Source organism: Heterodontus francisci, chromosome 13 (assembly GCF_036365525.1).
Source record: "Heterodontus francisci isolate sHetFra1 chromosome 13, sHetFra1.hap1, whole genome shotgun sequence".
In the NCBI taxonomy this organism is placed as follows: domain Eukaryota; kingdom Metazoa; phylum Chordata; class Chondrichthyes; order Heterodontiformes; family Heterodontidae; genus Heterodontus; species Heterodontus francisci.
The window spans coordinates 116,587,420-116,606,790 of record NC_090383.1 but is presented as its reverse complement, the minus strand read 5'-3'; the positions used below and the strand labels follow the sequence as shown (position 1 = coordinate 116,606,790).

Below are 19,371 nucleotides of genomic sequence, written 5' to 3'. Positions count from 1 at the left end.
GTCCCTTGGAGTGCATCAATTTTTGCAGGGCTGGGTGGGGGCGGGGGAAGGTTTTCTTATAATGCAGTGAAGTGCAGCAGAGTACATGCATGTGGAAAAAAACCTGTGGAAACATGCATGAATATGACACTCATTAATATTTTGAAAGACCTTTTTAGCTTTCAACATGCATCGCTCCTTTTGATTCATACACCTGTGGGAAAAAAGCTTATCCCTTAAATCTCCAATGGTGATATAAAATATTCCTTAATTTATAGTATTACAGAATTATAATATTTTATATCACAGTTGGAAGCCATTTAGCCAATTGTGCCTGTGCCAGCTCTCAAAGAAATATCCACAGTCCCTTTTTTTAATGCAGTCAGTTATGATGAGCTGGAATGCGCTGCCTGAAAGTTTGGTAGAAACAGATTCAATAGTAACTTTCAAAAGGGAATCAGACATACCTGAAAAGGGAAAAAAATCCAGGGCTTTGGGGTAAGAGCAAGGGGAGGGGAAATAATTGGACAGCTCTTTCAAAGAGTTGACACAAGCACATTGGGTTGAACAGCCTCCTTCTGTACTGTATCGTTCTATGATTCCACATTGGGAAGAGCAATGGTCCCAGCACTGAGCCATGGAGGAGATCAGAGTTTACAGCACTCCAGTCCATCTGCAAAACCAATACTCTGTTTTCTGTCCTTTAATGAACATCCCATCCATAAGAACATAAGGAGGAGGAGGAGTTGGCCATTCAGACCCTCAAGTTTGACTGTGTCCTTAACTCCACTTTCCTGCCTGCTCCCCATACCTTTTATTCCCTCTAGATCAAAAATCGGTCTAACTCAGCTTTGAAAAAATTCAATGACCAGCCTCCACTGCTCGCTGGGGTACAGAATTCCGAAGATTAACCACACCTAGGCCTAGTCCTAGGCCCAATCATCATCAGCTACTTCATCAATGACCATCCCACCATCATAAAGTCAGAAGTGGGGATGCTCCCTGATGAATGCATAATATCAGCACCATTCGCAACTCCTCCGGTACTGAAGCAGTCCATGTCCATATGCAGCAAGACCTGGACAACATTCAGGCTTGGGCTGATAAGTGCAAAGTTACATTTGCACCATATAAGTGCCAAGTAATAAGCAGTTCCAATAAGAGAGAATCCAACCATCTCACCTTGACATTCAATGGCATTATCATCACTGAATCCCCCACCATCAACATCCTGGGGGTTACCATTGACCAGAAACTGAACTGGACCAGCCACAAATACTATGTATGGCTATAAGAGCAGGTCAGAGGCTGGGAATTCTGCAGCGAGTAACTCATCTCCTGACTCCCAAAGCCTGTCCACCATCTACATCCCTAACCCCAACCACCACCTTCAACATTGACTCCCATCACCACTGATGCACAGTGGCAGCAGTGTGTAGCATCTACAAGAAGCACTGCAGCAACTCACCAAGGCTCCTTAGACAGTACCTTCCAAACCCGTGGCCTCTACCAGCTAGAAGGACAAGGGCAGCAGAAGCATGGGAAACACCACCACCTGCAAGTTGCCCTCCAAGCCACACACCATCCTGACTTGGAACTATATCACCATTCCTTCACTGTCGCTAGGTCAAAATCCTGGAACTCCCTTCCTAACACTGTGGGTGTGTACCTACACCACATGGACTGCTGTAGTTCAAGAAGGTGGCTCATCACCACCTTCTCAGGGACAATCAGGAATGGGAAAAAAACGCTAGCTTAGCCAACGACGTTCACATCCTGGGAAAGAATGAAAAAAAACTATCCGCGGAGAAGAAATTCCTCATCTCTATTTTAAATGGGAGATCACTTCTTTTGAAACAGTTCTCCCGAGTTCTCGATTCCCCCAAGAGCGGAACCATCCTCTCAGCATCTACCCTGTCAAGCCAACTTCAGAATCTTACAGGTTTCAATAAGATGACTTCTAAACTCTAATGAGTACAGGCCGAACTTGCTCAACTTTTCCTCATGGCGGGGGAGTCCAGGACCAGGGGTCACAATCTAATGATAAGGGGTAAGCCATTTAGGCCTGAGATGAGGAGGGATTTCATCACCCAGAGAGTGGTGAACCTGTGGAATTCTCTACCACAAAGGAATCAAAGGATACGGGGAGAAAGCAGGAACAGGGTACTAAGTTTGGACGATCAGCCATGATCGCACTGAATGATGGTGCAGGCTCGAAGGGCGAATGGCCTACTCCTGCCCCTATTTTCTATGTTTCTATGAATGGTTCATTGTTCTCATAGAATCCTTCTTTCTCAATCATATATAACTTTGTTGAGTTATGAAATATCTCCTTCAATGTCTACCATTGCTTAACTACCATGTAACCTTTTAACCAATTTTCCCAGTCCATTGTAGCTGACTCTGCCTTCAAACCTTTGTAATTGCCTTTATTTAAGTTTAAGGCACTAGTTTCAGACCCCCGTTTCTCACCCTCAAACTGTATGTGAAATTCTATCATGTTGTGATCACTCTTCCCTAGAGGATCCCTTACTGTGAAGCAACTAATTAATCCCTTCTCATTACACATTACCAGCTCTAAAATAGCCTGTTGCCTGGTTGGTGTCAGAACCTATTGTTCTAAGAAACTGTCCCGAATACACTCTACGGACTCATCTTCAAGGCTTCCTTTGCCAATTTGATTTGTTCAATCCATATGAAGATTAAAATCATCCTCGATTATTGTAGTAGTTTTCTTACAAGCTCCCATTATTTGTTGATTTATACTCTGTCCTACAGTGTGGCTACTGTTAGGTGGCCTATAAACTATTCCCCCAGTGACTTCTTTCTCCTGCTACTTCTTATTTCCACCCAAAGTGATTCTACATCTTGCTCTCCTGAGCAAAGATCATTTTTCACTACTGTACTAATCTCATTCTTTATTAACAGAGCTACCCCACCTGCTTCACCTGTCTTCCGAAATGTCAAATACCCTTGAATATTCAGTTCCCAGTCTTGACTACTCTGCAACCACATCTATGTAATGGCTATCGTATCATACCAATTTATTTCTATTTGTGCTATTGATACGACTGCAGCGGGAGCAATGCACTGTCAATTCAGTCCCTTCGCTCCACAGTTTCCCCACCCAACTGGAAAACAGCCAACACTCCAGTATCCTCAGGAATAAAACAGTCCAAACCAGGTATCTTTAGACAACAACAAATTAACTATTTATTAAAACTAAAGATTATTAAGATAAATCTATGTCTAAAGACCTTATAACTTCTTATTTTAACCTAACTTCCCCATTCACACACACACACACTCAAAAATAACAGTAGTTAACCGGTTTTAAGAGGTGTTTTTAAAAATTAGCTGTTTCTTAAGGATAAACGAGCAACACTTTGTGGGTTACGTCCCTGATGAATAAGGTATTCCAATGTGAAAATAATCAAAGGCCACTTGAAGTCTTCACTCGGATTTGATGAAATTGTCCGTTCTTGATAGGCATTCAAACTCTTTGGATGCAGCGGGCATCAACAGTTCCTTCAGCAATACAAACAGTTTCTTAAAGAAAGGCTTTTCTTCTTTCGGCAATTAGCTCGGCCCATAGCACCCTGCAGAATTTCTGCTGAGAGAAAAATGACAGCTTTCTTCTCTTCAGTAGCACGCCTTGTTGGAGAGTCTCTCAAAACGAACTGGTTCAGATTGGTTTTTTGCCAGTTTTACAGTCAAATCGAAACACTGAACCATGCAACCTCTCTCTCTCCTGCTGTCGCCTAGGGTAACAAGTGCAGCTGCTGGCACACTGTGCCTCAAAAATTCCAGAACTTTCTCTCCCTTAAAGGTGCACTGTTTTTAACAGAGTCTTAAAGGTACACAGTGTTTTAATCCGAGGAGAAAAAATAATTACAGATCCATGACACTGTCAATTCATTCAGCTTGTTACGTATTCAGATACTTTTTAGCATTTTTCCCTAGTCCAATCCTATTTGCTGGTGCACTCTTAGTCATGGAGTCATAGAGTAAGACAGCACAGAAACAGGCCCTTCAGCCCATCGTGTCTGTGCCGGCCATCAAGCTCCTATCTATTCTAATCCCATTTTCCCGCACTTGACCCGTAGCCTTGTATGCTATGGCGTTTCAAGTGCTCATCTAAATACTTCTTAAATCTTGCGAAGGTTCCTGCCTCTACCATCCCTTTAGGCAGTGTGTGCCAGATTCCAACCACCCTCTGGTTTCTTCCTCAAATCCCCTCAAACCCTCCTGCCCCTTACCTTAAATCTATGCCCCCTGGTTATTGACCACTCCGCAATCCTATTAATGCCCCTCATAATTTTGTATACCTCAATCATGTTCCCCCCTCAGCCTTCTCCGCTCTAAGGAAAACAACCCTTGCCTATCCAGTCTCTCTTCATAGCTGAAATGCTCCAGCCCAGGCAACATCCCAGTGAATCTCCTCTGCACCCTCTCCAGTGCAATCATATCCTTCCCATAGTGTAGTGACAAGACCTGTACACAGTACTCCAGCTGTGGCCTAACTAATGTTTTATACAGCTCCATCATAACCTCCCTGCTCTTATATTCTATGCCGCGGATAATAAAGGCAAGTATCCCATATGCCTTCCTAACCACCTTATCTACCTGTGCTGCTGCCTTCAGTGAGCTATGGACAAATATACCACGGTCCCTCTGACCCTCTGTACGACCTAGGATCCTACCACCCATTGTATATTCCCTTGCCCTGTTAGACATCCCAAAATGCATCACCTCACACTTCTCAGGATTAAATTCCATTTGCCACTGCTCCGCCCATCTTACCAGCCCATTTATATCGTCCTGTAATCTAAGGCTTTCCTCCTCACTATTTACCACACCACCGATTTTCGTGTCATCTGCGAACTTACTGATCATACCTCCTATATTCACGTCTAAATCATTTATGTACACTACAAACAGCAAGGGTCCCAGCACCGATCCCTGTGGTACACCACAGGTCACAGGATTCCACTCACAAAGACAACCCTCGACCATCACCCTCTGCTACCTGCCACTGAGTCAATTTTACATCCAATTTGCCAAATTGCCCTGGATCCCATGGGCTTTTACCTTCTGAACCAATCTCCCATGCGGGACCTTATTAAACGCCTTACTGAAGTCCATGTCAACTACATCAACTGCTTTACCCCCATCTACACATTTAGTCACCTCCTCGAAAAATTTAATCAAGTTAGTTAGCCATGATCTCCCCCTGACAAAGCCATGCTGACCATCCTTGATTAATCCCTGCCCCTCGAAATGGAGATTAGCCCTGTCCCTCAGAAGTTGTTTCCAACAGTTTCCCTACCACTGATGTTGGACTCACCGGCCTGTAATTACCTGGTTTATCCCTGCTACCCTTCTTGAATAATGGTACCACATTCGCTGTCCTCCAGTCCTCTGGTACCTCTCCTCTGGCCAGAGATGATTTGAAAATTTATCAGAGCCCCTGCTATCTCCTCTCTTGCCTCACATAACAGCCTGGGATACATCTCATCTGGGCCTGGGGATTTATCCACTTTTAAGTCCGTTAAAACAGTTAATACTTCCTCCCTTTCAATGCTAATTTGTTCAAGTATATCACAATCCCCCTCCCTGATCTCTACCCCTACATCGTCCTTCTCCATAGTGAACACAGATGAAAAGTAATCATTTAAAACCTCATCTATGTCCTCTGGCTCCAGATTGCCACTCTGGTCCCTAATAGGCCCTATCTTTCCCTGGTTATCCTCTTGCCCTTAATATACTTGTAAAATGCCTTGGGATTTTTCTTTATCTTGCCCGCCAGTATTTCTTCATGTCCCCTCTTTGGTCTCCTAAATACTTTTTTTTTAGTACCCCCCTACATTTTCTATACTCCTATAGGGCCTCCGCTGTTTTCAGCACTCTGAATCGGCCATAAACCTCCTTTTTATCCCTTATCCAATCCTCTATATTCCTTGCACTTCTTGGTCCTACCCTTTACCTTTACGGGAACATGTTAGCCCTGACAGTATTTGCTTTTTGAATGACTCTCACTGGTCTGATGTAGACTTTCTGACAAGTAGCTGCTCCCACTCCACATTGGACAGATCCTGTTTTATCATATTGAAATCGGCCTTCCACCCAATTCAGTACTTTTATTTCCGGTCCCTCTTTGTCCTTTTCTATAACTGCCTTCCTGTCACATTCTGCTTTTCTTTACTGTTATCACAACCTTGCACTTTTGCCTTGCCTTTTATTACCTTTCTAAATCTCCCCTCGCTATTTAGTTTAAAGCCCTCTCGACAGCCCTAGTTATACAATTTGCCAGGACACTGGTCCCAGCAAGATTCAAGTGAAGACCATCCCTACGGAACAGCTCCCTCTTTTCGCAGTACTGGTGCCAGTTACTCATGTGGGGGGGGGGGGGGAAGAGAGAGAGGGGGGGGAGAGGAAGAGAGAGAGGGGGGAGAGGAAGAGAGAGGGGGGGGAGGAAGAGAGAGAGGGGGAGGAAGAGAGAGAGGGGGGAGGAAGAGAGAGAGGGGGGGGTAGACAGAGATGGGGGGAGAGACAGAGATGGGGGGAGAGACAGAGATGGGGGGAGAGACAGAGATGGGGGGAGAGACAGAGATGGGGGGAGAGACAGAGATGGGGGGGAGACAGAGATGGGGGGGAGACAGAGATGGGGGGGGAGACAGAGATGGGGGGGGAGACAGAGATGGGGGGGGAGACAGAGATGGGGGGGGAGACAGAGATGGGGGGGGAGACAGAGATGGGGGGGGAGACAGAGATGGGGGGGGAGACAGAGATGGGGGGGGAGACAGAGATGGGGGGGGAGACAGAGATGGGGGGGGAGACAGAGATGGGGGGGGAGACAGAGATGGGGGGGGAGACAGAGATGGGGGGGGAGACAGAGATGGGGGGGGAGACAGAGATGGGGGGGGAGACAGAGATGGGGGGGGAGACAGAGATGGGGGGGGAGACAGAGATGGGGGGGGAGACAGAGATGGGGGGGGAGACAGAGATGGGGGGGGAGACAGAGATGGGGGGGAGACAGAGATGGGGGGGAGACAGAGATGGGGGGGAGACAGAGATGGGGGGGGAGACAGAGATGGGGGGGGAGACAGAGATGGGGGGGAGACAGAGATGGGGGGGAGACAGAGATGGGGGGGAGACAGAGATGGGGGGGAGACAGAGATGGGGGGGAGACAGAGATGGGGGGGAGACAGAGATGGGGGGGAGACAGAGATGGGGGGGAGACAGAGATGGGGGGGAGACAGAGATGGGGGGGAGACAGAGATGGGGGGGAGACAGAGATGGGGGGGAGACAGAGATGGGGGGGAGACAGAGATGGGGGGGAGACAGAGATGGGGGGGAGACAGAGATGGGGGGGGAGACAGAGATGGGGGGGGAGACAGAGATGGGGGGGGAGACAGAGATGGGGGGGGAGACAGAGATGGGGGGGAGAGACAGAGATGGGGGGGAGACAGAGATGGGGGGGAGACAGAGATGGGGGGGAGACAGAGATGGGGGGGAGACAGAGATGGGGGGGAGACAGAGATGGGGGGGAGACAGAGATGGGGGGGAGACAGAGATGGGGGGGAGACAGAGATGGGGGGGAGACAGAGATGGGGGGGAGACAGAGATGGGGGGGAGACAGAGATGGGGGGGAGACAGAGATGGGGGGGAGACAGAGATGGGGGGGAGACAGAGATGGGGGGGGAGACAGAGATGGGGGGGGAGACAGAGATGGGGGGGGAGACAGAGATGGGGGGGGAGACAGAGATGGGGGGGAGAGACAGAGATGGGGGGGAGACAGAGATGGGGGGGAGACAGAGATGGGGGGGAGACAGAGATGGGGGGGAGACAGAGATGGGGGGAGACAGAGATGGGGGGGAGACAGAGATGGGGGGGAGACAGAGATGGGGGGGAGACAGAGATGGGGGGGAGACAGAGATGGGGGGGAGACAGAGATGGGGGGGAGACAGAGATGGGGGGGAGACAGAGATGGGGGGGAGACAGAGATGGGGGGGAGACAGAGATGGGGGGGAGACAGAGATGGGGGGGAGACAGAGATGGGGGGGAGACAGAGATGGGGGGGAGACAGAGATGGGGGGGAGACAGAGATGGGGGGGAGACAGAGATGGGGGGGAGACAGAGATGGGGGGGAGACAGAGATGGGGGGGAGACAGAGATGGGGGGGAGACAGAGATGGGGGGGAGACAGAGATGGGGGGGAGACAGAGATGGGGGGGAGACAGAGATGGGGGGGAGACAGAGATGGGGGGGGAGACAGAGATGGGGGGAGAGACAGAGATGGGGGGAGAGACAGAGATGGGGGGAGAGACAGAAATGGGGGGAGACAGAAATGGGGGGAGACAGAAATGGGGGGAGACAGAAATGGGGGGAGACAGAAATGGGGGGAGACAGAGAGGGTGGAAAGAGAGAGCTAGAGAGTGGAGAGAACAAGCAAGAGAGAGCGCGCACGAGAGGGGAGAAGAGAGAGAGGACACGAGCTAGAGAGGGAAGGGGGGTGGTGGGAGAGACTCCCAGGCCATATTTTAACAGCTATTTTCAGAGGCACTGCAGAAAGTCGGGGGGTCACTTGGCTGATCACCCCTCTTAGCTCCAGATGGCACATTACCCAGGGAAAAGGGGTTTCAGGATATATAATTAAATTTTGTTTTTAAAAAGAAAAGCATTCAACCAGAAAGAATATTACGAAATTCAACTTGAAATTTATTATCTGACCCTGGGGAACCTAAAGACAGCATTGTAAAGAATGGAAAACCTTCTCATTTCAGTGGTTCCCACACTCTGAAAGCTGGTTTTCAGCTCATTTCCTGGGAATAGAACGTTTTTCATATTATGCATGTCAGCATCAATCTCTCCCAAGCTCCTCTTCTTAGGAAGTCCCTCAGGAACGAGGATGACTTTCTTCCACTTCAGGGTTGTGGGTGCTTCGGTGACTGAATAGTCCAATTCTGGATCTGCACCACCCACTCTGCCACAGGTGGGGCAGGTGGTGTTTGGTGAGGCGAGTGAATGGGATGCTCAAAATTCCAAACGTTCCTTCCGCTGTTTGCATTTGGTCGCTGCCTGGGCATGTCGACGTTGTTTGAACTGTTTAGCACCTTTGCAGATGCTTCTTCTCCATTTTGGGCAGTCTCGGGCAAGGCATTCCCACGAATTAGTGGAGGTGTCACTTTTTTTCAGGAAGGCTTTAAGGACATCCTTGTAGCGTTTCCTCTGCCCTCCTGGTAACCTCTTGCTGTGACGGAGCTTGGAGTAGAAAGCGTGTTTTGGGAGTCTTGTGTCAGGCATGCGGACGACGTGCTGACCCAACATAACTGAATAGCCATGACCAGTGTCTCAATACTGGGAATGTTGGCCTGAGAGAGGACAATGATGTTGGAGCACCTGTCCTGCCAATGAATTTGCAGGATCTAGTGGAGGCACCACTGGTAATATCTCTCCAGGGCTCTGAGATGTCTGCTGTACAGTGTCCATGTTTCTGACGCATGCAGGAGGACAGGTAACACTGCAGCCCTGTAGACTATGAGCTTGGTGCCAGGTTTGCGGTCTTTCTCGTCAAACACTCTTTTCCTCAGATGAACGAAGACTGTGCTGGCACAGTGGAGATGATGCTGAGTTTCATCGTCGATGTCTGCCCTTGCTGAGAGGAGGCTCCCAAGGTGTGGGAAGTGATCCACATTGTCCAATGGTTCACTGTGGATCTAGATAGTCGGGGGGGGGGGGCGGCGGGGGGCAGTGTAGCACTGCGGGAGCAGGCTGGTAAAGGACCTTTGTCTTCCGAATGTTTAGCTTAAGGCCCATTCTTTGTTACGCCTCTGTGAATGGATCAACGAGGGTTTGAAGCTTGGCCTATGAGCGTGCGCATACACAAGTGTCGTCAGCATACTGCAGTTCGATGACGGAGGTTCAAGTGGCCTTGGTTCTGGAACGGAGGCAACGTAGGTTAAATAGCTTCCCGCTCAACCTGTAGAGTAGATCTACTCCAGCAGGGAGCTTCAAGGAGAAGATGTGGAGGTGAGGAAGATGGAAAAGAGTGTTGGCGCGATGACACAGCCTTGCCTGACCCCAGTTTGCACTCGGCTTGGGTCAGTGGCAGATCCATTGGCAAGGATTACAGCTTACATGTTGTCATGCAACAGGCAGAGGATGGTGATGAATTTTTCTGGACAGCCAAATTTGAGGAGGATGTTCCATAATCCCTCCTGGTTGAGAGTCGAAGGTCTTTGTGAGGTGAAAGGCGGCCATGTATAAAGGTTGCTGCTGCTCCCTACATTTTTCTTGGAGTTGTCTTGCTGTGAAGATCATGTCCACTGTGCCTTTTGATGGACGAAATCCACATTGCGATTCCAGTAGGAGCTCTTCAGCCTCAGGGAGGAGGCAGTTGAGCAGGACTCTTGCAATGACCTTCTGGTGGATAGCAGGGATACTCCTCTGTAGTTACCACAGTCGGTCGTCGCTTTTTTTGAAGATGGCCACAATTACGACATCTCGGAGATCCCCTGGCATGCTCTCCTCCTTCCAGATGAGGCCACATATTTGTGTCAAGAGTGCCTCACCGCCATATTTTAGAATTTCGGCAGGAATTCTGTCTATGCGGTGGCCTTATTGTTTTTTTAGCTGTTGGATGGCCTTTTCGATTTCATGTCGGGCTGGGCTAAGTGGTGCTTGGCAGATTGAGAGTGCTTGATGCAGAATAAAGCTCTCAGCGTACTGCCCCATCAATAAACCAAACCTCAAGAACCAACATGACATTTCCACAGCCTGCACCTGGAGAGCTGCTCGAGCCCATGACCCTCTGATTCAGAAGCGAGAACGATGCCGCTAAGCCAAGGCTGCGACACCTGGATCAGGATTTGCGCTTTGGGTTGGGACTCCGAAGTGAGGATCAAGACCCTGCACTGTCTCAAGAGCAAGCACCCAAGAGAGACTTTGCCTGAATTGGCCAATTAGTGGCCAGAGGGTTTGCTCACTTTCCAATTAAGGATGATGGGTAAGCTCTTGAAGCTGGAGGGCCAATAGGAGGTCTGCAGCTCGGAAGGAGCTGCAGCCTGCCATTGCAGGTAAGGGAAAGAGAGGGGGCCTCCATCTTGGGCAATTTCAAAAATGTTGAAATTAAAAATTGACCACAGCTGCTGGGCCACCATTGTAGAGGGGAAATAGGTAGGCAGGGGGTTCTCAGAAGCTGCCTGCAGCATTGCTCTGAGCCTCTGATTGATGGCATTTTAATTGCTTTAACAAGCTATCTGTCCTCCAGCAAAATGACTCAGGGCAGGACGGTGCTAACAAACTGTGAAATTATGTGCTTACTCACCTCCGGTATTGGGGTGAAAATCCTGCCCCTGGTGTCAGCATCATGCGTTCCCAGGATAGTTAATGCTGTTTCTACTTTGCGCCAAACTTAGGACATATTCTACTGCAGCAGGACTGACCAAAGGCATTTCAAAATAGAACAGTCAAGCGATAGAGGAGACTTTCAACTCATCTATTTGGAATGGACTCGAGTCCAAGTCTCTCATGTGAAAGGATAGTGAAGCTGACCCACTGCATCATCCATTCCTCCAGGACTGGCGGACTGATTTACAGAATGTGCTCCTGGCTGAAGAGGCTCTGCATGGGAATTAACATTCAGACAATCATTCTGATGAAGGGTCACTGATCTGAAACATTAACTCTGCTTCTCTCTCCACAGATGCTGCCAGATCTGCTGAGTATTGCCAGTATTACCCATTTTTTTTTCAAATTTCCAGCATCTGCAGTATTTTGCTTTCATTATTAATCATTCCTTAGACCTGTTCTTTTGATCTTGTTTTGCAACTTGCCATAGGACCCAATCTAAAATTATACTTTGCACTGGACTGAAGGTTTAACTATGACAGCTGTAAATAGAGACATATATTCAAACAGTTCCTAATGTTTTGAGGTTGCGTCAAGAAAAGATAGAACAATGCTAAAACATATTTTTTTTCTTTTTATTTATTCATGGGATGTGGGCGTCGCTGGCCAGGCCAGCATTTATTGCCCATCTCTAATTGCCCTTGAGAAGGTGGTGGTGAGCTGCCATCTTGAACAGCTGCAGTCCATTTGGGGTAGGCATACCCACAGTGCTGTTATAGGAAGGGAGTTCCAGGATTTTAACCCAGCGACAGTGAAGGAACGGCGATATAGTTCCAAGTCAGGATGGTGTGAGACTTGGAGGGGAACTTGCAGGTGGTGGTGTTCCCATGCATTCGCTGCTCGTCCTTCTAGTTGGTAGAGGTTGCGGGTTTGGAAGGTGCTGTCTAAGGAGCCTTGGTGCATTGCTGCAGTGCATCTTGCAGATGGTACACACAGCTGCCACTGTGCACCGGTGGTGGAGTGAGTAAATGTTCGTAGATGGGGTGCCCATCAAGCAGGCTGCTTTATCCTGGATGGCGTCAAGCTTTTTGAGTGTTGTTGGAACTGCACCCATCCAGGCTAGTGGAGAGTATTCCATCACACTCCTGACTTGTGCCTTGTAGATGGCGGACAGGCTTTGGGGAGTGAGGAGGTGAGTTACTCGCCGCAGGATTTCTAGCCTCTGACCTGCACTTGTAGCCACAGTATTTATATGGCTGCTCCAGTTCAGTTTCTGGTCAATGGTAGCCCCGAGGATGCTGATAGTGGGGGATTCAGCGATGGTAATGTCAAACGGAGATGGTTAGATTCTCTCTTGTTGGAGATGGTCATTGCCTGGCACTTGTGTGGCGCGAATGTTACTTGCCACTTATCAGCCCAAGCCTGGATATTGTCCAGACCTTGCTGCATTTCTACACGGACTGCTTCAGTATCTGAAGAGTCACGAATGGTGCTGAACATTGTGCAATCATCAGCGAACATCCCCACTTCTGACCTTATGATTGAAGGAAGGTCATTGATGAAGCAGCTGAAGATGGTTGGCCTAGGACACTACCCTGAGGAACTCCTGCAGTGATGTCCTGGAGCTCAGATGATTGACCTCCAACAACCACAACCATCTTCCTTTGCGCTAGGTATGACTCCAGCCAGCGGAGGGTTTTTCCCCCGATTCCCATTGACCTCAGTTTTGCTGGGGCTCCTTGATGTCACACTCGGTCAAATGCTGCCTTGATGTCAAGGGCAGTCACTCTCACCTAACCTCTTGGGTTCAGCTCTTTTGTCCATGTCTGAACCAAGACTGTAATAAGGTCAGGAGCTGAGTGGCCCTGGCGGAACCCAAACTGAGCATCACTGAGCAGGTTATTGCTACGCAAGTGCTGCTTGATGGCACTGTTGATGACACCTTCCATTATTTTACTGATGATTGAGAGTAGGCTGATGGGGCGGTAATTGGCCGTGTTGGACTTGTCCTGCTTTGTGTGTACAGGACATACCTGGGCAATTTTCCACATTGCAGGGTAGATGCCAGTGTTGTAGCTGTACTGGAACAGCTTGGCTTGGGGCATGGCAAGTTCTGGAGCACAGGTCTTCAGTACTATTGCTGGAATATTGTCAGGGCCCATAGCTTTTACAGTATCCAGTGCCTTCAGTCATTTCTTGATATCACGCAGAGTGAATCGAGTTGGCTGAAGTATGGCATCTGTGATGCTGGGGACTTCAAGAGGAGGCCGAGATGGATCATCAACTCGGCATTTCTGGCTGAAGATTTTTGCAAATGCTTCAGCCTTATCTTTCGCACTGATGTGCTGGGCTTCCCCATAATTGAGGATGGGGATAGTTGTGGAGCCACCTCCTCCAGTTAGTTGTTTAATTGTCCACCACCATTCACGGCTGGATGTGGCAGGACTGCAGAGCTTAGATCTGATCCGTTGGTTATGGGATCGTTTAGCTCTGTCTATCGCATGCTGCTTATGCAGTTGGCACGCAGATAGTCCTGTGTTGTAGCTTCACCAGGTTGACTCCTCATTTTGAGGTATGCCTGGTGCTGCTCCTGGCATGCCCTCCGGTACTCTTCATTGAACCAGGGTTGGTCTCCTGGCTTGATGGCAATGGTAGAGTGGAGGATATGCCGGGCCATGAGGTTACAGATTGTGGTTGAGTACAACTCTGCTGCTGTTGATGGTCCACAGCGCCTCATGGATGCCCAGTTTTGCATTGCTAGGTCTGTTTGAAATCTATCCCATTTAGCACAGTGGTATTGCCACACATTGACATGCTGTTCTCCCTTCGCCAGCGACAGGAGAAATGCGGTGAACAACAGATGCCCCTCTATGTTGCTTTCATTGATCTCACCAAAGCCTTTGACCTAGTCAGCAGAAGTGGTCTCTTCAGACTACGAGAAAAGATTGGATGCCCACCAAAGCTACTAAGTATCATCACCGCATTTCATGACAATATGAAAGGCACAATTCAGCATAGCGACACCTCATCAGACCCCTTTCCAATCCTGAGTGGCGTGAAACAGGGCTGTGTTCTCGCACCTACACTGTTTGGGATCTTCTTCTCCCTGCTGCTCTCACATGCAATCAAGCTCTCAGAAGAAGGAATTTTCCTCCATACAAGATCAGGTGGCAGGTTGTTCAACCTTGCCCGTCTAAAAGCGAAGACCAAAGTACGGAAAGTCCTCATCAGGGAACTCCTCTTTGCTGACAATGCTGCATTAACATTTCACACTGAAGAGTGTCTGCAGAGACTTATCGACAGGTTTGCGGCTGCCTGCAATGAATTTGGCCTAACCATCAGCCTCAAGAAAACGAACATCATGGGACAGGACGTCAGAAATGCCCCATCTATCAATATCGGCGACCACACTCTGGAAGTGGTCCAAGAGTTCACCTACCTCGGCTCAACTATCACCAGTAACCTGTTTCTCGATGCAGAATTAAACAAGCGCATGGGAAAGGCTTCCTCTGTTATGTCCAGACTGGCCAAGAGAGTGTGGGAAAATGGCGCACTGGCACAGAACACAAAAGTCCAAGTGTATCAAGCCTGTGTCCTCAGTACCTTGCTCTACGGCAGCGAGGCCTGGACAACGTACGTCAGCCAAGAGCGACGTCTCAATTCATTCCATCTTCGCTGCCTCCAGAAAATCCTTGGCATCAGGTGGCAGGACCGTATCTCCAACACAGAAGTCCTTGAGGCAGCCAACATCCCCAGCATATACACCCTAATAAGCCAGCGGCGCCTGAGATGGTTTGGCCATGTGAGCCGCATGGAAGATGGCAGGATCCCCAACGACACATTGTACAGCGAGCTCGTCACTGGTACCAGACCCACCGGCCGTCCATGGCTCCACTTTAAAGACGTCTGCAAACGCGACATGAAGTCCTATGACATTGATCAAAGTCGTGGGAGTCAGTTGCCAGCGATCGCCAGAGCTGGCGGGCAACCATAAAGGCGGGGCTAAAACGTGGCGAGTCGAAGAGACTTAGCAGTTGGCAGGTAAAAAGACAGAAGCGCAAGGAGAGAGCCAACTGTGTAACAGCCCCGACAACCAATTTTATCTGCAGCACCTGTGGAAGAGTCTGTCACTCTAGAATTGGCCTTTATAGCCACTCCAGGCGCTGCTGCACAAACCACTGACCACCTCCAGGCGCTCACCCATTGTCTCTCAAGACAAGGAGGCCAAAGAAAGAAAGAAATTGCCACACAACACGATGGAGGGTATCCTCAATGTGAAGGCGGGACTTCGTCTCCACAAGGACTGTGCGGTGGTCACTCCTACCAATATTGTCATGGACAGATGCATATGCAGCAGGCAGATTTGTGAGGACAAGGTCAAGTATGTTTTCCCCTCTTGTTGGTTCCCTCACCACCTGCTGCATACCCAGTCTAGCAGATATGTCCTTTCGGACTCGCCAGCTCGGTCAATTGTGGTGCTACTGAGCCACTCTTGGTGATGGACATTGAAGTCCCCCACCCAGAGTACACTTTGTGCCCTCGCCACCCTCAGTGCTTCCTCCAAGTGCTGTTCAACATGGTGGAGTACTGACTCATCAGCTGAGGGAGGGCGGTAGGTGGTAATCCACAGGAAGTTTCCTTGTCCATGTTTAATCTGATGCCATGAGACTTTATGGGGTCCAGAGTCGATGTTGAGGACACCCAGGGCAACTCCCTCCCTACTGTATGCCACTGTGCCACCACCTCTGGTGGGTCTGTCCTGCCGGTGGGACAGGACATACCCGGGGATGGTGATGGCAGTATCTGGGACATTGTCTGTAAGGTATGATTCCGTGAGTATGACTATGTCAGGCTGTTGCTTGACTAGTCTGTGGGACAGCTCTCCCAACTTTGGCACAATTCCCCAGATGTTAGTAAGGAGGACTTTGCAAGGTTGACAGGGCTGATTTTGCCGTTGTCGTTTCCAGTGCCTAGGTCGATGCCGGGTGGTCCGTCCGGTTTCATTCCTTTTTATTGACTTTGCAGCGGTTAGATACAACTGAGTGGCTTGCTAGGCCATTTCAGAGGGCATGTAAGAGTTAACCACATTGCTGTGGGTCTGGAGTCACAGGTAGGCCAAACCAGGTAAGGACAGCGGATTTCCTTCCCTGAAGGACATTAGTGAACCAGATGGGTTTTTACAACAATCGACAATGGTATCATGGCCATCATTAAACTAGCTTTTAGTTCCAGATTTATTAATTGAATTCAAATTCCACCTTCTGCTGTGGTGGGACTTGAACCCATGTCCATGGTCATCACGTTACCAACAGAACAAGTTAATTTCAGAAGATGTGGTACTAGTTCGACAAAAAAAAAGGTGTCCTTTCCAAATCAAGTTTGGGGTTACAGTAGTTCTAATGTCCAAACCAGTATATACAGATTAAGACTTCCCTTTATGTGCTCAACACGCTAGTTAAAACAGGGCAAAACAACGGAGTTATTGTGCAACATCTATTCATGGCCACCTTCACAGAACAATCACATTTCACACGATCAAATGACTTACAATTGAAGGCTAGGTAAAATCTCCTCTATACACTGGGTACCCATGTACTCGCTAATATGGCCATTTCATTGAGTTGCTTTCTGCTCAATGTATTCAAACTTGATGCTGTGGTCAAGTCTCATGAGTAGATGTGAGCCCAAGCTGGAACCCAGCTGAGCACTGAAATGCTCATCAGAAATTAGATGCATTAATTTCTGACAATGTTGAGCACACTAAATGGCTTTATAATGTAGGCAACATTTCATCAACATTAAAACTAATCATTCTTATATACTACCACAAAGTTTGGTGACAATACAACTGCTTAGCCTAATGTATTAATATGAGCAAGCAATTCGAAGTCCATCGTTGGAGAATCCTGGGCTGCTTGGGTGGATACTATAGATTCTTGGAAGCCACATGTAAAGCTTCAGTCAATTACTTCATAGATACCTTCAACTGCTAATACCTACAGATGTCACTGTTGATTTAGGAATACATTGACACAGCAACAGTAACTACTAACAGACCTTCCTCCCCAAATCTCCAGGCCCAGAATATTCATACAGGCCAAACCAACAAATAAGAAAACTAGAATGGATTTTTCAGGGTGAACTGTCAGGTGCCACAGGGAACATCTGATTCACTGTGTGCAGTTTAGCCAATTCTGCCTTAGGGAATAAAGGGAAGTTTTCCTGATGTTGGTTACAGATATTTTTCTCCCCAACCTTCCGCTAGCTGTCAGTGTAACTAAAGAGATTGCAGTGTCCAATCCAGAGCACACAGATGAGCTTGATGGCCTTGTTGCATACTCAGCATGTACATTATTTTAATTTTCTCTCAAATGTTTCTTCTGGATGTTGTTGAGTACTCCATAATTCACAGATGATGCTCGCCTGCAGGCATCTACCTAAATGTAGAATTTTCTATATATGCTGTAACCCAATTTTCAGAATTTCAACATACTATTTGAAGAATTGTAAGTGGAAGTATGCTTTGTATTCTTGTAAACATAATTAATGAACTTCCCCTTACAAAGTAGCCACTATAACATTCAAAAAGACAAATCTACGAGGATACCCAATATACTCTCATCCATGCCTCCTGTGGCTGGGAAGGCTGGGTGCTTCGTGTAACCACTCACTATCAAGTTTCACCGTCCGCCACTGGATAGGTTTTGCTGCTGTAGCCTGCCATTTTCCATCAAGGGAAATCACGGGCTACATGCAAGTGATTTTCCAATGTGCATGTGTGAGGCCCAGTGCCAAGAGTGAACAATCAGGAAATGTAGCCTCATGTTGGCAGTAGAATGTCACCTTTACCTTTTAACCACAATGCTGCCGTGTATCGTACATCATACCTGAGCTGCCAGGCACTTCTGCTGGAGTATTGGCTGGAGCATGCGCACCAGGAGGCACCTGTATGTTGGAGAGGTCTGCAGTTGGCATGGGTTCAGGGGGCTTATCGGAGATGGACGACTGTGGAAGAGAACCATCACCTTTATTCTCATTATCTGCAAACAGATATGACATTTGGTTACTCAATATTTCAATTTAGAAGAGCTTTTTAATTAAAAAAAAGATGCAGCAGTTCTAACAGTTGGTCTGAGACTCCTGATTAGAGAAAGGTCAAATTAGCCAGAGCTCCTGCTCCCATCCAGACATAGGAACAGGAGTAGGTCATTCAACCCCTTAAGCCTGTTCTGTCATTTAATGATAATGCAACTAATCTGCATCGCTACTTAATTTACTTGTCTTTGCGCCATATCCCTTGATAGCCTTCCCCAAGGAAATCTATCAATTTCAATTTTGAAATATTCAATTGACCTCCACTCCCAGCCTCAACAGCTTTTTGGGGAGAAAATTCCACATTTCCATTCTCCTTTGTGTGAAGAAGGGTTTTGTGACATCACCCTGAACTGCCTAGCTCTAATGTTAAGGTTATGCCCTCTGGTTCTGGACGCCCCCACCAGAGGAAATGCATCTCTGCTGGGAAATGCATGTAGGTGGACCTCAGGAACAGGTTTGACTGTGAAGTTGCACGTAGTTGAATAGTCAGAACTTAGTCATCGACCTGAAACTTTAACGCTCTCTCCACAGATGCCGCCAGACCTGCTGAGTATTTCCAGCATTTTTTCTTTTTATTTCAGATTTCTAGCATCTGCAGTACTTTGTTCATCACCACCTCAAAATAGTCTGTTCTTAAATGTGGCTTCAGGATAACAGCAAGCAGCTACTGCCTGTGACAAAGGTGCAACAGCATGGAAGTGTAGCTGAATCATCACAACGTACTTCCCTCTGCTTGCTTTATCATTATAACGGCATCTGTGGCAAAAGAAACAGAGTTAATGTTTTGTCCCATTACCACCCCCTTTGGCTCTGCACCAAACTCTTTTGTCATTTAATGTCTCCCGTCTTCTGCCCTATCACAGACCTTTCCTTCTGCTCTTTTTCCACCCTGCCCCATTTCACTTGCTTAAAACCTTTTACATTTCTAACTTTACTCCGTTCTGGT

The 19,371-nt window shown here is 48.0% G+C and overlaps 1 protein-coding gene across 2 annotated transcripts in view; it reads right to left on the bottom strand.

Moving 5' to 3' along the window:
• The window catches only part of vta1 (vesicle (multivesicular body) trafficking 1), a 165,451-nt gene that overhangs the window by 31,072 nt on the left and 115,008 nt on the right, over positions 1-19,371 (bottom strand). For both annotated transcript variants that reach the window (XM_068045542.1, XM_068045544.1), the window contains one exon: positions 18,218-18,370. In XM_068045542.1, the coding sequence (XP_067901643.1) occupies positions 18,218-18,370 (153 nt within the window). The remainder of the gene's footprint in view (positions 1-18,217; positions 18,371-19,371) is intronic.